This window comes from Eptatretus burgeri, chromosome 9 (genome assembly GCF_056783735.1).
Source record: "Eptatretus burgeri isolate ZD-2024b chromosome 9, Ebu_testis_v1, whole genome shotgun sequence".
Classification (NCBI taxonomy): domain Eukaryota; kingdom Metazoa; phylum Chordata; class Myxini; order Myxiniformes; family Myxinidae; genus Eptatretus; species Eptatretus burgeri.
This window is the reverse complement of record NC_140969.1, coordinates 69137499-69158142: the sequence shown is the minus strand read 5'-3', so window position 1 is coordinate 69158142 and position 20644 is coordinate 69137499. Positions and strand designations below refer to the sequence as shown.

The window sequence follows — 20644 nt, the reverse complement described above, 5'->3', positions numbered from 1 at the left end:
CAAATAAATCCTTTAAAAGGAAAGCATGTTTCAGCCATCTGTTTTCTGTGTGTGGCATTGATTTTGGCTCATTTGGGTGAGAGTAAAGTAGAGTTATACTGAATGCAGTGCCATAAAAGACTGACCTTGGGGGACAGTAAAGTCGAGTTATGCTGAACTCCCCCCACAAATAAAAGACCATTTTGACCATCTCTCGCGGCAAAAGGTCCCAGCTCTGAGGAATTCTGTCTAACGGGTACTCAGACGTGACAATAAACATCCTAAATTAAAGCTCAATCCAACTGACAGTATCTGCTTGTTGTCAATGCGGTTAAGCATAAGAAATTAGGGTTGTTGCATAATGAGCAAACCCCAAAAATAGGATGATGAACACAAAATCAAAAAACCAAACAAAACATAATTTATGAATAAAGAAGTTCCACATTAATTTGCCATCACTTCCTTGTTATGCAGCCACGTATTATTAAATCTTGGTTTTTAAGCAATACACCAAACTGCTCGAGACCTTTATCGACTCCAATCTAACCTTTGCACTAATCGTGTTTGTGAACGACTCCTCGTTAGTATCATGGTCATGAAAATAAATATTCTTCCCTGGGAATATTGCAAATTGTAAAAGGCTGATATTTGCACATGGTATGCCTTAGTACTTGCACTCGAAGTCTGGACTAGCAATACTGCACGGAATGCGGTCCAGAGAATGGTCGAAATGTCCGAGACAGGCAGTCCGGGCTGTCATGTGAGTGGAAAAAGGATAACACTTCGGGATTTACCAAAGTCGTCCATAGGTTTGGATAAGAACCATTGGTAATACAGGGTTTGGATGATGTAAAGATGCAGATAAGCATACACCGCAACACCACCAGCTACACACTATGTCTGCGCAGAGGCACCAACAACAAATGTCACAATGAACACGATGTGTATGGTAGCTTTGTCTCGGATACTGTCATGGCTTTTTAATTTGTTTACAGTGACCATCTGTCGATATGCTTACATAATTAACTGAAGATACCACCAACTCGTGCAGCTGCTCAACAGGCAATGCCCAGATCGGATATTTTGACCACCTAGTGGTGTTCATCTGGAACAGTCCACTCATTCAGTTTTGATTATGGATCTTCCCATCTTCAACTCTAGTTTCATGCTTCTGTAATATTTTTCCTTGTTCTACAGATCCCTATTGGCTTGCCATTTAGACCAACATGGAAAGCCAGTGTGTGATGAATGTCCACCTGGATATGCAGGAAAACATTGCAAAAGGTGAGGTTTGCTTGAGTTTGTGATTTGTGATTTTGTTGTGAGAAAGGGGAAGGTCGGGTGGAGAGTGGTGGTTAGCTTTTATTCAAATCAAAATCAACAATAATAGGTATTCAAGGAACATGCTGTAATCGTGGTACAGTCTTGGAGAAACATTAAAGGAATCTTGAGAGTGCTACAATATGCATGTTGATGTTGTGAATCCAGGGATGATCTGCAGGAATGTCCATGGGGTGTTAACAGCATCGTCAAACCATACACTCATGAAGAGAGATGGAAGGGCAGCCGAACAACATAGAATGAAACTAGCACCGATCAGCCCCAGGCTGCCTGATGAACAAACTCCAAAAGTTGGACACGATTCCTCCATAGTCTTCTTTGTCTCGATCGAATTGCTGCGTCCACCCCAATTCTTTAAAAACGCTGCTCTCTCCAAGCATATGGCCGCCATGTTTATCATTTGATAAAGATCTCTCCTCCTTTTCTCCGAAACTACACACACAATTTCAATGAAACTTGACCACAACCTTCATCACCGGGAATGTACCAAAGTGTATCAACCGCATCACAATCAAATCTTCTGGTGAAACTATTATTTTTTCGATGGCTTGTGGAATGCAAGCTGTTTCTATTGAAGGCCTTGTTGCCAGGGCCACCATACATCCGGTTTTTCCCGGACATGTCCTCCTTTTCAGTTATTAACACTGCCCAGCCAGGTGTTGTCCAGGATTTTGCCATTTTTTTTTTTTTTGCATTTTCAAAGGGATAAATTGAAAGATTTGGGATACGTTTTTTAAAATCTTATTTAAATGGTTAAACCATTTCTCTACATTTTTTCACGGTGCTAAAATGTGGTTATGAAGTGTTTGGACTAGGACAGTTTGGTACAAGTCTGTACTACTCCGTCATGGCGTAATTGACGTGTTCAAACATCGACACTCATGCGTCTTCGCATCCAACCTCGCAGTGAGAGAAAGAGGGTCCAGTGACATGCTCGGTCCACGATTCAGTGTCTTTTCTAAACCCGTACTGTACAGGCTTGTTCGATTTTCTTCAAGAGCTCTTTATATGATATTTTATTTCACTACCCCCAAACATCGTGCCAAAACAAAAGTGTAAATTCACTGCAGAACTAGAAACAAAATTCTGTGTTTTTGAAGTTGGCGAGAAGAATGGGAAGTCAAGTGCTAGGTATGTAGAGCTCGTACTTACGTCTCTGTGGCAAATCAAGGTGCTCTTGATTTGCAATCTCATCGGGACTCGGACAAGCACAATATTTTCAGGAATAATTCAGTATTTCAGTTGGAAGAATGGCAGTTTGCATGCAAAATTAACCGAGGTCTGGAACACACATAATGAGACTGCCGATACAATTGCTCAATACGTAAAGGAAACTCTTGAGGAGCGTCCTCGTTTTCGGAGCGTCCTCGTTTTCGGAGCGTCCTCGTTTCCGGAGCGTCCTCGTTTCCGGAGCGTCCTCGTTCTTTGGAGTTGTCTCTCTGAAGTGTCCTCTTTTTCTGGAGTGTCCTCTTTTTTTTGGCTTGTCCCTCTCCGGAGTGTCCTCTTTTTTTTTTTTCAGTGTTCCTCTCCAAAGTGTCCCCTTTTTTGGAGTGTCCCTCTCTGAATTGTCCTCTTTTTCTGGAGTGTTCTCTTTTTTTTTTTGGCTTGTGCCTCTCTGGAATGTTCTCTTTTTTTTCAGTGTCCCTCTCCGAAGTGTCCTCTTTTTTTTTTCCAGTGTCTCTCTCCGAAGTGTCCTCTTTTTCTGGAGTGTCCTCTTTTTTGGCTTGTACCTCTCCAGAGTGTTCTTTTTTTTTTGCAGTGTCCTTCTCCAGTGTTCTCTTTTTTTCGGGAATTTCACTCTCTGTATTGTAATCTTTTTTGAAAGTTCAAACTTGGGAACCTTACTTGTGTAAAGAATAAAAAATTTAAATTCACCCTCAAGCAATGGCCTTTCGTGCTCATATTCCGAGTAAAGCAACAAATTCTGATTGCCGAAGTTGCATCGTGGCAGAAACTTTAACCAATGATTATAATCCATGTAATGTTGATGAACATCAATTTGGTTTAATTAATAATTGAAAGGTAAGTGGATCATGTTGATTAGTGTAATATATCACACTTTGATTGTACATCAAGGAAATCCATTGTAAGTGTGGAAAATCTATTCCACTGGACAGCCCATGCCTTGAATCAAACAACACACCCTCATGTGTGAAATGGCAAAGCAGCAGACAAGGGGATTGGGGTCGTTGAGGGGAGTGGGAGGGGGGCAGTAGCTCAGTCGTGGAATGATTGCAGCAGCGTGACGGTGGCCAGATGGAATAAGCTATGAAGTTGCTTGGATTAATGAAGCGTTGTGGTTGCGGTTGCTGTCACATGCATGGCTAAGACTGCAGGGAGACGCAGCCATGGTGTGCAAGAAAACCTCCTCCAAACTGCTCGATTCAAAATGACGAGAACATTTTACAATCTTGTAAACCATGGCCTGCGATTGTGAATGGTTTTTTTCCTCTCATTCAGATGTTACTAGACTAAAACGTATTTGTGTTATGTTATACATGTAAGCGAATAAAAATGGACACACATACAAACACACAGAGGTGGATACTTTGAGACCTGGAAGGTCTCCGTTCCACCTCCTGAAACCCACCCATGTGTGGAGACAGCAGCCAACAACAGCAACTCACACACACACACACACACACACACACAATAATTTCCAAAGACAGGTGCAAACAGAAGATGTCAGATTTGAAACCAAAAGAGCAACAAATACAGCCCCAGAGATTGCAAAAAAAAAAAAGAGAAAATAAATATATAAAACGAAATATCAACAAATATACACTGACAACAAGGAGAATAACAAAACGAGCAGAGAAATATAAAAAAAAAAAAAAGAGTTGGACAGATTGGGCATCAACAAAGAAAGCTCATTGGGATGGCTAAGAGGAGGTCAGCTCAACTGTGATCGAGAACGAATCGTAATAAATGCCCAAGATCAAGGAAACCACACCAATGGATTTACAAAAATGGTGGGACTGATTCAATCCGACAAGTCTAAGTTTTGCAAGGTAGAAACACAAAGCATGAGTGACCTATCAAGATGTAAAAAAAACTCGTTTCAGAACAGCTGTACCATACACACAAAGGTACAACAAGGTATGTCGAGTCATCTGCTGGCACATCTCTAAAAAAAATCGATATCTCAGTTGCAGAAAACTCACAGAAATATGAACCAAAAACAATAATTGAAAACAGAAAGGTAAGGCTCACGTACAACCTAATGATCCCATCGAGAATGAACATAGAAAACAAAGCATTGCAACCGGATATATAACTTCGATGCAAAAAAAGAAAAGGCGGCATTGTTAATTCAGGTTTAACCATCAAGCTAACCCAGCGATTTTGGTCTAAACAGCCAGAAATCAAGTGGATGACCAAATACCAAGATCTCAAGAATGAAGTGAAAACATCCTGGAAGCTGAAGAGTGAGAAAATTGTGCGAGTGACAATTGGAGCAACAGGAATGAGAAAGAAGAACCTCACAGAGATCCTTAAAAACATCCCTGGGAATATGACTACAAACGAACTACAGTCGCAAGCTGTCCATGGCTCGGTGACAATCCTGAAAAGAGCCCTCAGAACGAAACAAAACTTCACAGCTTGGTCCATGAACCGCGTGTGATCCCTTGCCGAAACTGAGGTGGATATTTCGAGCTCTGGCAGGACTCCGTTGCACTTTCTGAAACCTGCTTCTGGAGATAACAACCAATGACACATGCACGCACACACATACACATACTCACAAACACACATTTTGATTACAAATTTGCGTTCATGGATGTACGGTATTCAACATTACTCAGCTTTGGAGGTCATGGTTGCAGGGTTTCCTGAGGTGGGTGCACAGGCCGACTCATGAGCAATTCACCACCATGGGTTCACTTGTCAATCCAAACATTGCATTATCAAATTATTCCAATCATGTGAGCCCAATTATATCTTTAAGTCATTTTCCATGATCGTTTTGAGCCATAACAGCCTTTTAAAAAAATACATGTGTGTGTATATATATAATATATATATATATATATATATATATATATATATATATATATATATATATATATATATATATATATATATATATATATAAACATAATTCAGTTCATAGACTTTGGGTGTTTTTAATTTTTAAAAATTTCCGATCATCTTTTGGGGCTCATGTTGAATGGTTGGGTCTCCTGGTCTGTCATATAGGTTTGTGCATTTTCGGCATGTGCGATGTACCCCATGTAGTCCTTAACAATGTTCTCATGTGTGTTGTTCGTGTTTGTGTTGTGCGTACGTACGTGCATGCTTGTTTACTTTTGTGTGTTTTTTTTTTTCAGAGTTGTTTAGGTTGGTGTCATATGAATAACCGTTCCTTTCACACCCTGAGGCACATAGGGCTGCCAAGGCAATTTCATTTAGCTAAGTAGTACAATCATGGACGGGTCGCCATTCCAACGCAGGATACTTCAATGGGTTATTACCCCAGTAAGCTGGTACTCATTTTGCCAAACTCAGAAGGATGACAGGCTGAGTTAACCCACCTGGTGTTATTTCAGTGGTACTTTACATACTGAGTTGTGCCTTTGTGTGTACAGCAAACTCAGGACCCTAATATCTTAAGTCAGCCATCTTGATCATTAAGCCAACACCAGGCTTGGTGTCATGTGAAACCCTTGTTATTCATTATTCATATTTTCATCTATGTTCTGGCAGCAATAAGAACAGCATTATAGCAGTCTTTGGCTAGATAACCATGAATATGGAATTTTGCCTGACTTTTTTTTTGCTGCATAATGGCTGACTTTTTATGCTTCCGCAGCCGTAGACACCAAAGGTGTCATGTTTTCAGGTTGGCCGTCTGAATACGTCTGTCCATGTGTGCATAGCAGATTTTCTTTACCATTATGACTTGTAAACTGCTGAAAGGATTTTGACCAAATTTTGTAGACATATGTACCATGATGCAAAGATGAAGTGATTAGATTTGGGGTTCAAAAGGTCAAAGGTATCTGCCGCTCCGGCCATGTGACCTTTGATTGAAAATCTTTGTTACCCCAATAACTTGTGAACCACACAAGGGATTTTTACCAAATCTGTCACAAGTATGCACTGTGGTACAAAGATGAACTGATTCAATTTGGCACTCAATAGGTCAAAGCTCATGTGCCCTGCTCTCTTGTCTGTACGTGTTTGTGGTGAGGATGTTGAGGTCATGGAGAGATTCACTTATATTGGCAGTGATATTCATGTCTCCGCATGTTGTGAATCAGAGGTCAATAGGCATCTGGGTCGGGCCTGGGGAGTCATGGATTCACTGGATCTTGGAGTGTGACACTGTCGGTATCTGTGCAGGAGGACGATAGTCCGAGTCTTCAGGTCCTTGGTGCTTCCAGTCTTGCTCTATGGATGTGAGACTTGGACTCTGACCAGGGATCTGAGACGGAGACTTAATTCCTTTGGGACCAGGTCTCTTAGGAGAATCATTGGCTATCGCTGGTCGGACTTTGTGGCCAACGAGCGGTTGCTGACAGAAACTCAAATGAGATTTGTTACCTGCATCGTCCTTGAGCATCAGCTGCGGCTGCACAGACATGTGGCTCGTTTTCCTGACACTGATCCTGCTCACCAGATTCTCTCAGCGAGGGAGCCTCATGAGTAGAGGAGGCCAATGGGCCAACCACGTGCCTCGTGCTTGCAGCAAGTTGATCGGCATCTCAAGGAGATGGGGTGTGCCAGACACCTGCCTGGCCAGACAGAGGCCCCTGGAGTACCGGTGGAAAGTGGACGCAGTGACGTACTGCTCTGGCGCATGCTCCCATACCTGACCTGATAAGGACAACATGATTTGATGTCGGTGAAGATCCTGATGAAGATGTGAATAATATCATTTTTAAAGTGAATCTTCACCATTGAGTGATAGGGCTAAAAGCGATATACAGCACGCTATTTCAAAAAGTTATTTGGTGTGTGAGAAGGACAAGTCAGTTGCATTTTGGTGAAGATTCAGATACAATAATTTTTTAATTTTTCCATGATTCTTCACCATTGAGAGATGGGGCCAAAAACAACATCCATCCATTCATTGGGACCATACTCTGTGCAGAGCGTTGGTGCTGTCTGAGCAGCCTCCTTGGCCGTTGGGCACAATCCTGGACGGGTCGCCACTCTGACACAGGATACCAGCAAGCTGGCACTCATTTTGCCAACCTCGGAAGTATGACAGGCCGAGTTAACCCCACCTGGTATTAATTCAACTGATGAGCGGGATTTGAACTCAGGACACTAGGATCCCAAGCCTGCCACCCAAACCATGAAGCCTACACCAAGCATAAAAACAATATACTGCACTGTCTTCTTCTTCTTCTTCTTCGTCTTCTTTTTCTTCTTATTCTTCTTATTCTTCTTATTCTTCTTCTTCTTCTTCTTCTTCTTCTTCTTATTCTTCTTCCTCCTCCCGTTAGGGGTCACCACAGCGGATCATCCGTATGATCCGCATAGTGATTTGGCACACGTTTTACGCCGGATGCCCTTCCTGACACAACCCTGGTCGCCTCTTACCACACAGGGATATGGTACACCTATTTTAACCGGGGTATACACCGGCCCAGTACACTGGTACTCATTTCGCTGACCTCGGAAGGATGACAGGCTGAGTCAACCCCCTGGTGTATTAATTCAGTGTCCCAACGGGGCTTGAACTCAGGACCTTTTGGATCCCAAGCTGCTGCCCTAACCACTGCGCCAACACACCAGGCTCAATATACTGCACTGTATAGCATGATATTTCAAAAAGTTGTAGACGAGTTATGACAAAACAAGGCGGATGAGTTGGTTAGGTGACAAGAACAAGCCAATGCGAATTTGGTTCACGTCTGGACCCAGGTCGAGCCTATCAGTGGGATACAAAACGTAAACTGTTCAGCCCGACAGTTGTGTGCGCTCATTACGGAGTGCCGTCCTAGTTTTGTGTTGGAATTTGTTCATTCTTTGGTTTAATTGGATAACTCCACCTCCCCCCCCCCCCTGTGGTATATTGGCATAGAGCGTTGAGGGGGCATGGAGGAGTTGTGATAATAGTCACGTGTCTGCAATGCATATAGCTGTTCGTGCCCGCTAGAGGCTCGTAGTAGTGTGCATCCGGGAACGCAATAAACAGAGTTACGACAACCCTCACGACTCTCCATGTCCCACTGCTCCCCAGACATTACATTGGCGACAAGGATGTTTTGGATCGACGCGTGCAGAGTGCCTGTTTTCCTCGGCATTGACTTTGAGTCATTGCCGGAGCAATTGGATTGTCAGGCACACACGTCGCCGGGAGAATCATCGCAGCTCACGTGGTACGAGTTCGATCACCTGGCGAGGAGCCCAGGGAAGTGCATCGCGAGTTTCGCTGAGCGGGTGAGACATCTCGCCGTCGCCTGCAAATTCACATCGAGTGGATGGCAGGCCAGGCTCGAAGATAGTTTTATTTCTGGTTTGCAAGAGTCAGAAATGGTTGCAGCAATTCCACGGCTAAAGGACGAAGACATTACATTCAACTCGGTAGTCGAAACGGCATTGGCCGTCGCACAGACTCTGAGGGATGTCCGAGCCCTCGCTGGCCAGAGCATTACAGGTGATCCGGAGGTCCGCGCGATGTACCAAGCGCCCACGACCGCACTCACAGTCTTCGGTGCAGGCCGTGGCCAGACGTTGCAACGCGGCCGGTCAGATGACGATCTGAACACTCGGGAACTTCTGCAGCGTGTGTGCTAAGTGTCATTGGCCACCATGACGGTCATGGATGGCGATGTGCGAGGTTTTGTGGATGGAACGCCGATCGTGTTTCAAGTTGATACCGGAGCGGCGGTGTCGATCATAAGCGAGCGCACCGCTCGTGCACTGCCCGGTCTACGCCTTTTCAGGTCTACCCTCGCGTTGCACACGTATACCAGTGAAGCGCTATCAGCGGTTGGCAGGGCACACGTCTTGGTCATCCATCAAGGTCAGTGGGTCGAGCTCTCGCTCTTCGTGGTGCGAGGGGAGGGCCCCGCCCTTTTGGGCCGAGACTGGCTGACTATCCTCAGGCTAGACTGGACGGCGCCAGTCATTCACCTTGGGCGTCCCGTGCCGAGCCGATTAGAGTCGGTGGGAGGAGGTTCCTCTTTCGGAGTTCGTACCTCCAGGTTCGCCTGTGTCTCCTTCGGGCCCCGGACCTCTGTTTGGGCCCGGGCCTCCCTCGAGACCCGAGGGCGAGGTCCCGGTGGCAGGGGCCGTGGCGATAAAACATTGGTGTCCGTTCATTGTTTCCTGCAACTACGATATACAGTTCCGGAGCAACGGGGAGCATGCCAGCTGTGACGGGCTCTCGCGCTTGCCTTGCGCGGAGGGTCCACCTTCGTCAGGATCAACCAACCGGGTTGATGAGTTGGCACTGTGCCAAGTCCAAAGCAAACTGGTCGCATCCAAGAAGTTCGCGGTTGGTGCCCATCGACGGTGTCCTCTTCGACGTTCAGATGAGGACCTGCACGCAAGTCGCCTCGACGTCGTTACAACGAAGAGGCTTTCTCGCAGCGTGGTTCATGATTTGTTAATTGTTATATGTTTGATTCTCGCAGCACGAGTGATTAAGCATGGCGTTATAAAAGAAAATGCCGACGGTTCGCGTGTGAGCAAAATGTGTTTGATTGGGATCGATGCTTTCTCTGATGTGAAGAACTTGCGGACGATCGTTGTGAATAAAGAGGTCTTCCAGATCCCGGTCTTCGATGACAGTCCGCAGTTCGCTGCAGCCTCAGGTGTTAGAATTATACTGAGGGAACGCGCTGTACGTAAAGGGAAGTTTGCATCTGCGCAAACGATGTTTCTGCTGTTGTATGACATTGCTATGCGTCCAGCCAACGCTTATCGTCTGTATGGACGTGTGTTGAAGTCTCGGCTGGATTTGCTGCGACCTCAGGGGTCGGTGGCAGGGGCGGTGTTGCGCCCGGTGCTGGTGCGCGATTTTGGTGTGGGACAGCTGGTAGAGAAGCCGGCTAATTGCCTGGTTCGGATTGATGGCGGGGAGCCGGGGCAGGTTCGCTGTTCAGCGTCACCCCCACCCCTGATATCGCCAAGGTCAGATGTGCCTGGCGCCATGGTGCGCAAACCTCTGGTCTCGCCAAGGTCAGCCGCGCTGGCACCCGCGGGCTTGCAGGCTCAGGGTGCTTACCTGATTCGGTCCTGTCTGAGGGAGATGAGCCAACTTGTCGACCGGGGGCATTTGATGGTGCCGGGGGAGGTTCGGCTGGGGTGTCACCTCAACCTTGCTGGAAGGCGTGTAAGCATGGGCCGTCTGGGGGCGCTATCTGCCCGGGGCGGATCGAGAAACCTGGGGCTTTTGGATGATTAGTGTTGTTCTTTTTCACCAGTTGCTTTTTGTGTCATGGTGCCAGTGCTTTTGCTAAGTGCCGTTTTGGCACTGGCGGCTTTTTGGGTTGTAGTGCCAATGACTTTTGGTTAGTGTCATGTTGTCATTTTATAATTGTCATTTTATAATCATACTTTTAGGAGGGAGGAGTGTGGTGTATTGGCATAGAGCGTTGAGGGGGCGTGGAGGAGTTGTGATAATAGTCACGTGTCTGCAATGCATATAGCTGTTCGCGCCCGCTCGAGGCTCGTAGTCGTGTGCATCCGGGAACGCAATAAACAGAGTTACGACAACCCTCACGACTCTCCGTGTCCCACTGCTCCCCGGACATTACACCCACCCCACTTCCTCCTCCATTTGATAATTACTGTTCATGTTGAAAGTATCAAAACTTATTGATAATTTCAATGGACAGTTTTATATTTCTATTGATTGAGTTTTTGTTATATTTTATACCCACTACTTTATTTTCTTCCCTTTTTCTCTACTTTTTCCTCTAAAAGTTATTACTACTGCATCCAGTTTAATTTTCATTGTTGATTAATCGTCATGTCTTTAAATTCAGGTCAACGCCTTGTGGCGTCTTTTTTTTCCATGAAAATCTCCACTGGTACATATGAAATTTCTTCCTTTTCGAGGTTTCTGTAGCTTTCTGACTCAAAAGATCTAATGTGTCCTCCACATGCTCTCACCCTGGGCAGGTGTGCCGATGGTTACTTTAGATCTCCCGCGATGCCAGGTGGTTTGTGCCAGCGATGTGATTGCAATGGAAATGTTGACCAGAACAACCCTGCTGCATGTGATCCTTGGACTGGCCAGTGTGGAGTCTGTACTGGGAACACGGCAGGATTGCGATGTGAGCGATGTGCGGATGGCTTTTACGGGGATGCCATTGTGTCTAAAAACTGTCAACGTAAGTACTCTTTGTTTATTTGCGTTCAGTTTTAACATCACCATTGTCAAGTGCAATGTACCAGCCAATAATGAACTCACTCACTTTGTCATTTGATGCAATCAATGAGTTAAACAAAGAGAAGAAACTCTTTTATCCATAAACAGGAACTCAACCAGAAGTTTTGGAGGGGAGGGGGGTCCTACTTACGTGTCAAGAAACCGCATTCATTATAAATCAAAAGAAGTATGGGGCAGAAATGATATTTGTAGACATCACACTGTCTGTACTGTGGTGGACCCCCAGGGCACCCCTCCCACCCCTCGTGCCCCTTATCATAAAGTAACATAAAAACTGCATGGTAAATCTATCGAATAAAACCCGTTGTCATCGTTTCTTTTTGTGTTTATTTTATCTTTTCTCAAAATGGCAAACTAAATGCCTCGTTGGTACAGCCAAGCAAAGTAAATCACCTCTGGATATTGAGATTGAATCGCAGCCTCTGAGGCTGGTTTGTTTCGAAAAGGTTAACAGTCCCACAAAAGACAAATTATCCAGAAGTTAATAATTGGGATAAAGTTCTGCAGCTCTTCCTAATAGCAGCATTGAAAACAAACAATGTGTAAACAAAAGATGTCACGTGATACAGAGAGGAATATGCAAGCACTTGTATTGCTCATTTCTGCAAATCAAATGTTCCAAAGTGGCAACTTGGTGTATGATTGTAATCATTCTCTGTGATGCATCTCAAATTATATTCTGCTAAGGTGCACATTCACCTGAGTTGCATTTTCTCCACGCAGCATGCCGATGTCATCCCAGAGGTTCCTTGTCCACCTCCTGTGATGCGCAGACGGGTCAGTGTACCTGCGCTCCGCTTGCCACTGGCCGTCAGTGTGATAAATGCCAGGTGAGGAAGGAAGTCTGATTGTTCAACCATAAAAAAAAATTAACCCCCTTCATTCAACATGCTTGTTACCAACCCCCTTCATGTAACCTATGTGTTGTATTTTTTTAAAAACTTCTTTCAATGATTTCCAGGCCTTCCTTCAAATAACCTACATTAAATATACACGCTTCTTTTTAATTTTTTTTTTTAAATCATTACCTCTGCCACCCAAGGTGAAGGAGGTTATGTTTTTACTACTTTCTGTCTGTCTGTCTGTTTGTCTGTCTGTCTGTGTGTGCTGGATATCTCAAAAAGTTGGGGATGGATCTGGATGAAATTTTGTGGACAGGCTCAGTGTGTGACAAGGACGAACTGATTAGATTCTGGTGAATATTCGGTTCCGGATCCGACTACTAGAATTTTTTTAAGTGATTCTTTACCATTGAGAGATAGGGCCAAAAAACGATATATAGCACAATATCTCAAAAAGTTGTCGACGGATTCAAAAGAAAATTGGTGGAGAGATTGAGTGTGTGGCAAGGACGAATCAATTCAATTTTGGTGAAGATCTGAATCCGGATCCAGATACGAGAATTTTTTAAGTGAGTCTTCACCGTTGAAAGATGTGGCCAAACACCATATATAGCATGATATCTCAAAAGGTTGTGGATGGATTCAGATGACACTTGGTGGACATGTTGGGTGTGTGACCACGACGAATTAATTCGATTTTGGTGAAGATCTGGATCTGAGAATTTTTAAAGTGATTCTTCACCATTGAAAGATCGGGATCAAAAACAATATATTGTTGCGGGCTGGGTATCGGCTGCGAGCACGACCGCTAGGTGGAGCAGTAAAGTCGACTCTGCTGAACACCCGGAATTTAAATCGTACCTTCCGGAAAACTCTGAGGGTGCGGGTCCCTTACCGGACCGTGAATCGTCAATAATTCCACCACGTGGTACAAGGTTATTTGCCAAACTTCAAAATACCTAGACCCACGTGGCGAGCTACCGAGTATTCACACCCTCAATGGCACTCGTACGGGACGAGCCGTATGCGCGCTCGACCCGTGCGTGACCCGAGCGGATGGTCACCGAGCTTCCGTCGGTCCCAAATGCACACCACTACGGCAACAACGGCCTTTCTAATTCCCCAACACGCACCGCGTTAAACCAATGAAGAAAACACAAACACGAGCTGATACATTTAACAAATAGGGTATTTATTAACAGAGGGTGGGGAAGGAGGGAGGCACGTAAGGGCAGAGTTATCACGACTAATCAGAGATGCAAGGCAAATAATGTACAGCGAAGGCACTCAACAATTTCCTACTTAAAGACAGGCCCACCGACAGACACACACACACACACAGATACCCAGAAGGACATGGACCTGTCCACCTCGTGTGGTTCGGCTGACACGGGCGAACCAGGTCAGCGTCGAGAGGCGATGATAGAACTAGGCACCAGCGAGCCGCGATTAGACTCCAGGGCTCCGCTCAGCGCGCGTCCCGACAACCAAACTCTCCTGCTCTCCGTCCAATCGCGCCGCAAATTTATTCACCCTTGTCCAGGTGGGGGAAGGGGATGCCTCCTCCCTCCCCACTTTCCCTCACTGGATGGTTTTGGCGTGCAAAGTGCGCTCATTGCCCTGTCATTGGCCAAAACGGGCGCCAAGGCCGTTGATTGGACCGGTGGGGGGGGGGGCGTGATGGCCACTGCTGCGGACCGCCCTCCAAACAGGCAGAGGAACATTATCCTGCGTGGGCTTCGCCCACATACGTGCTGACACGCTCATAGGCAATGGCATCGGTCAGAGCGAGGTGAAGGTGAGGGTGATGCTGGTGTTGTTGTAGTTGATGTTGGTGGTGTAAAAATAAAAGAAAACCCTGGCTATCAAAATAATTCCGCAGTGCATGAACATTTAATTACCCATTAAACAAGGGAAAGGGAGCCATCTATCCACATTTACTTATTGAAATAACTGAGCTATAGGACCTGTATGTTGAGTGCAGTAAGCTTCCAGATTCGTAACAATATAGCACGATATCTCAAAAATGTATTGGGCCAGATATGTTATCGTGGATCAGGCATTACAGGGCGGAGGTATGCGCTCCACCAAGTGCCCTTCTAGTTAGCTCGCCTGTTCGAAGAACAGAGAGCTATAGCGATACCCCCTGCATGAGCGTCAGCGTGAGCATGAAAATGTTAAAGTTTTTGGTTCAAGTTATTTCCTTTCTAATGTTTTTATCTACCACACTATTTTTTTTTACTGATTACAATATACAAATACATATATTGCTTTAAAATTATTTGGATCAGACTTCACTGCAATGCTTTATAAAAAAATATTATTAGACTAGTCTTTTAAAAACGATAAATGTAAAAACAGGCGAGCGTTGGGTGGCTTTGACACCAACTCTCTGGTTTTAATAATGCATTTCAACCCCTTGTATCTCTTTCGCAAATGCTTCACATGTTCTTCCTCTCCACCACGATATTTTTCTCTTCTTCTTCTTCAGAAGAATTTTTTTTTGAGGTGTTTGTCTGCTCTGCGCCTCATCCACAAACCACCGCTCCCCCCGACTCCCCTCAGCCCCGCTCATAGAGCACAGCATTTCTTCACACATTTAACAAGCATTCTTATCTCTCATCCCATGATGTTTATCTCTGTTTGTCAAAGCTGGGAATTTGGAAGTAGGAAAAGCATCCACCCCAACCCAATTCCCAAAAAGCTTCATGTGCCCCCTTTCTGCATCCCCGTTCACCCCACTCTCTCAATGCTTCCCCTCTCCTCACTCTCTAAAACATTTCCCCATGCCCCATACACTCAAACCTTCCTCTGCACCCCACACACTCAAACCTTCACACACACCACACACACTCAAACCTTCCCCCACGCCCCACACATTCAATCCTTCCCCCGCACCCCTCATACACTCAAACCTTCCCCCACACCCACACATACAATCCTTCCCCCGCACTCCTCATACACTCAAACCTTCCCCCACACCCCTCATACACTCAAACCTTCCCCTGCACCCCTCATACACTCAAACCTTCCCCTGCACCCCTCATACACTCAAACCTTCCCCTGCACCCCTCATACACTCAAACCTTCCCCCGCACCCCTCATACACTCAAACCTTCCCCCGCACTCCTCATACACTCAAACCTTTCCCCGCACCCCACAGATACAATCCTTCCCCGCACCCCTCATACACACAAACCTTCCCCCCACCCCACAGATACAATCCTTCCCCCGCACCCCTCACACATAAACCTTAACCCGCACCCCTCAAACACTCAAACCTTCCCCTGCACCCCTCATACGCTCAAACATTCTCCTACACCCCACACACTCAAACCTTCTCCTGCACCGCACACTCAAACCTTCCCCCACACCCCACACATACAATCCTTCCCCGCACCCCTCATACACACAAACCTTCCCCCATACCCCACAGATACAATCCTTCCCACCGCACCCCTCACACATAAACCTTAACCCGCACCCACACACTCAAACATTCCCCCTCACCCTACACTCTCAAACATTCTCCTCCACCCCACACACTCAAACCTTCTCCTGCACCGCACACTCAAACCTTCCCTGACACCCTGCACACTCAAACCTTCCCCTGCACCCTATACACTCAAACCTTCTACCACACCCCACACACTGAAAGCCTCCCCCCCTCATCCTGCACCATCCTAACGCCTCCTTCCCCTCACCCTTCATCTCTAACTTTGTGGACCTCAAAATTCTGAAATCTCCACTGTAACCTGACAGATCTCTCAATCCAGCCTGTTGGCGATAAAACCGACATCATCTGTTTAACGGAATCCTTCCTCCCACATGATGCCGCTGACTCCTTAGTGCAGTGATCCTCACTATTTTTCGAGGGGGGAAATTTTTGCCGATAACACATCAGTGTGAGAGCCGCCACACCACCAGCAGGACTCCATAATGGCTGGTATTAGGCCCCTACGTACTGTTGTTTTTTTTTTGTGGTTAACTGGGCTGCAAGCATCATTGTTTGTACACTGCAACCATATCCCGATGTAGTTATGTTACTTTTATGCTTCACATTGGAACACTCATTTGAAACCATTGTGTCAACTTGATAGCATTTATGGCAAAATAAGATGGGGTGTTTTCGTGTTTGTGTATTATAGGCCGCACGTTAGGGGCCGCACTTTTGGCCACCAGGGGGCGCCAGTGGTTCATTGGTTGTGCAATGAACAACAGTGCCTTAGTGTCTCTCCCCGGTTACTGTCTCCACCGATTTGATAGGCCTGAACCACGCCCCGGCAAGGAATTGCTCTTTACATGAAGAACTCAATTTCCTACTGCTCTTATTCTGATCTTACACCTCCCAAACCACCCCCCAGGTGGCTATAACTTCCTCTCCGCTCTCACCTCTTGTTCATATGTATGTTGTACCATCCTCCTAACAGTGACAACCCAATCTACGTCTCTCTCTCAGACAACATGGACAAACTTTTAACCACCCATCCCAACTCTCTGTGGTGATTTCAATTCTCATGTTGTTGTCATGTTTATCAAACACTACATATTCAAATGACCAAACAACATGATGGGTTTGTTTTCATTTATCATTTCACATTGACATAAATAATGCACAGGAACTTTTTTCTGTTAGTATAGATATGTGGTGTATAACCCACACGAGGTCACTTACCCATGCCAGCTCACTCACACACAACGGCTCACTTTCATACACTGGTTCAGATGATAGCCACACAGATTCGTTACCCACACCAGGTCACTTACCAATGCCGGCTCACTTACCCACGCCTTACACACAGTCATGATAGAATGGTGTGTCCTGCTGATTTTTCCCAGTGCTTCACAGCGGCCTTAACATCATCAGAAGAAAAATGTTTTCTACGAAAGTGTTTCTTAAGTTTGGGGAAGAGATGAAAATTTGATGGAGCCAACTCATGGCTGGTGATCCTTTATATGGCGGTATTCCATTGACGCACACTTACTCTCAGAATCGTAATGGTGCACTCAACTCCCATCTCCAGTCGTTTCATCTCCAGCCAGTCATACAAAGTATCTCATCTCCAGTGCTTCACGCTTCACAGCACTGACAATGTCTTGCTGCCCTCCGCCATCTTGATGAACATAGCACTGAGACATCTGGTATCAGAATCATGAAACTTCAAACTCATTGGAAGGAAGAACTAATGTATGGACTGCACTTTGTTTCATTTGAATATCATTACCTGTTTTGGAGAAAAAGAATAGGAGGCGTTACTTTTCAACACGCCCTCATAGTTTTATAATGGCGATCACCAACACGTAATCGCGTGAAGAGTTTCAAGTGTCAGGTGATAGATCATGTGATGCAGTATATAAATGATTTTTCTTTTTAAGTAAGCAGAAACTTTTCACATTTCTTAAGTTCGATCAGCAGTTGAATATTTTCATTGTCACCAATCATAGGTCAATAAGCAGTGACCCTCACTAATGTTTTGACTTTTCTGATGGGGAAGACCTGCAGGAGGACAGTACTTTGTATTTCCATCGTGGGAAGTGTGCAATTATCACATAGATTTACAAAGTATTATATTATCATCAATCCTGGAAAACACCAATACTACTACTACTACTTATTTATCGGCCCCAATTATTGCCATCTTCTTGTGGATTTTGACCCAAGTCTTTCACGAATCAGCTGGCAAGGCTTAATGGTCCACTCAATGTGATTTGTGCATTCACCAACTTTATCTTCACCAATGCTTGAAGAAGGGACGCATGGTTTAATGTCCATCTGAAGGACAATGTCCTTTGTGAGGTAAAACCCTGTCTGCATTTATAGTCCATTCAGGAATCAAACCCAGACTACACAGTTCAAAGGTAAGTTGGTCCCATCCTGTTTCACCTTTTCATTGTACAGAATTGCTTGTACATTTCTCGGGGATTATATACTTCAATAAAAAAATGGGAAAAGGGTGTTGTTGAGTGTGAAACATAACTCCCTTTTCCTCTACAATCTGTTTTGTGTTTTCATTGTTTTAGCAATCTCAGTTTCATTCCTCTGCCGACGAAGTCACTGGAGGAGTTATGCTTTTGGGTTGTACGTCCGTCCGTCTGTCCATGCGTCTGCCCGTCCGTGATGTGTTTTCGTTACCACGATAACTTAAGAACGGCAGAAGGGATCCAAGTCAAACTTGGTACAAGTAGGTATAATGATGCAAAGATGAACCAATTCGTTTTAGAGTCAAGAGGTCAAAGGTCAGAGGTCATGTTCGGTTAAAATTCTGCTGCCGTGTTAGCTTGTGAAACAGTGATTGGAGTTTGACCAAATTTAATACAAGTATGTATGATGTAAAGATGAAATTATAATAATTTGGGGTCAAGAGGTCAAGGATCAGAGTTCATCTTCATTAAAAATTCTATTACTGCACTCCCTTGTGAACCAGTGACATGATTTTGACCAAACTTGGTAGAAGTATATATTATGATGCAAAGATGAACCAATTCGTTTTGGAGTCAAGAGGTCAAAGGTCAGAGGTCATGTTCGGTTAAAATTCTGCTGCCGTGTTAACTTGTGAACCAGTGATTGGATTTTAACCAAATTTGATACAAGTATGTATATTGTAAAGATGAAATGATCATAATTTGGGGTCAAGAGGTCAAGGGTCAGAGTTCATCTTCATTAAAAATTCTATTACTGCACTACCTTGTGAACCAGTGACATGATTTTGACCAAACTTGGTAGAAGTATACATTATGATGCAAAGATGAACCGATTAGATTTCGGCATCAAGAGGTCAAAAGTAAAAGGGTCATGTCAGGTAAAAAAAAAAAGTGATACTTGAGAACAGCTGAAAGGATTTAAATCAAACTTGGTACATGTATGTATAATGATGTTATAATGTGGGTAGAGGCATATCAGTCGACGTCGCAATGTTGAAGTGTCGTTCTAGTTTAATATGAATTGCTCATGCATCATGATGTTACGCTGTGATACATTTGATGATGCTGCGTTGACTTCATTGCAATGACAAAGAATATGAAATGTCTTCCATTGTCAATGCATATCTTTCCATTCCCCATTTCATTCAGAAAGATCATTATGGGTTGGAAAAGGATGCAGGCTGTGCACCATGCTCATGCCATCCTGTTGGCGCACTGGGCCGAGACTGCTCGGAGGACGGGAGGTGCAGATGCCGACTAGGTGTATCGGGTCTCCAATGTGACCGATGTGCCGAAGGCTATTTTGCTTTCGGTCCAACTGGATGCACCCGTAAGCTGCATATTCTCGATCGTTTGTACCCATGCTCATTTGCAAAACGTCACCCATTCACTCAATACTCAGCAGCAATCGTTCCCGTTCACTGGCACTCTCTTCTACACACACATTTGCTTTCACTTGCTCACTCTCATCTTTTTGTTTCTTCTACAAGAGCGAAACTCATGGAAAAGCAAGGCTAAATTGACAGTGAGATAGTTGGGCAACAATTGGGGACAACGAGCAAGGGAAAAAAAAACAAACAAGAAAAAGATAATTATGAGGAGGAAACACTGAAAACAGCAAGAGGTTTGGTTTAGGAAAAGTTGATGAGGGTAACAAAGATCATGGGTCAGGGTGAGGGATGACACGATGGTGGTGCAGTGTATCCTTGACATCCTGGAGGGAAGAGAGACAGAACTGCCTCTGCATGGCAGTTCCTTTGATGGGAAAAGTGAGGAACAAATGAGTCCGACTGGATTTTGTATGTTTTCACACACATTTGCTTTCACTTGCACATTCCCTTATTTGCAATGGCTCATTCAATTTCACTCACACAATCACTCAGCTATCCTCAGTATTTCACTTCTTTATTCACTTTTCCCCATACCATACTTGAGCACACCCCATTGCCTTTTTTACTCGTTCATCTTCACTCACGCTTGCTTATCCACCTTGACATATTCAAATATTTAATCTCACTCCCACACTTCTTTGTCCATTCCTCATGCTCATTCGCTCTACTCATTTGTTTTCCTTTGCACATCTTATGTTCAATATATCACCAAAAAATTCACAACTTAATATACATTGAGTGTCAATCACTTTCACTTGTTTATTTTACAGAGTAGCTCATGCCTGCTGGCTCACTTACCCACAATGATGGCT

At 44.8% G+C, this 20644-nt stretch overlaps 1 protein-coding gene across 1 annotated transcript in view; it reads left to right on the top strand.

Annotated features, from left to right (window-relative positions):
• Window positions 1-20644, top strand: part of LOC147020301 (laminin subunit alpha-1-like) — a 309126-nt gene that overhangs the window by 113494 nt on the left and 174988 nt on the right. The window contains exons 18-21 of the mRNA XM_085895590.1: window positions 1177-1263; window positions 11407-11618; window positions 12401-12507; window positions 19591-19771. Of these exons, the coding sequence (XP_085751716.1) occupies window positions 1177-1263; window positions 11407-11618; window positions 12401-12507; window positions 19591-19771 (587 nt within the window). The remainder of the gene's footprint in view (window positions 1-1176; window positions 1264-11406; window positions 11619-12400; window positions 12508-19590; window positions 19772-20644) is intronic.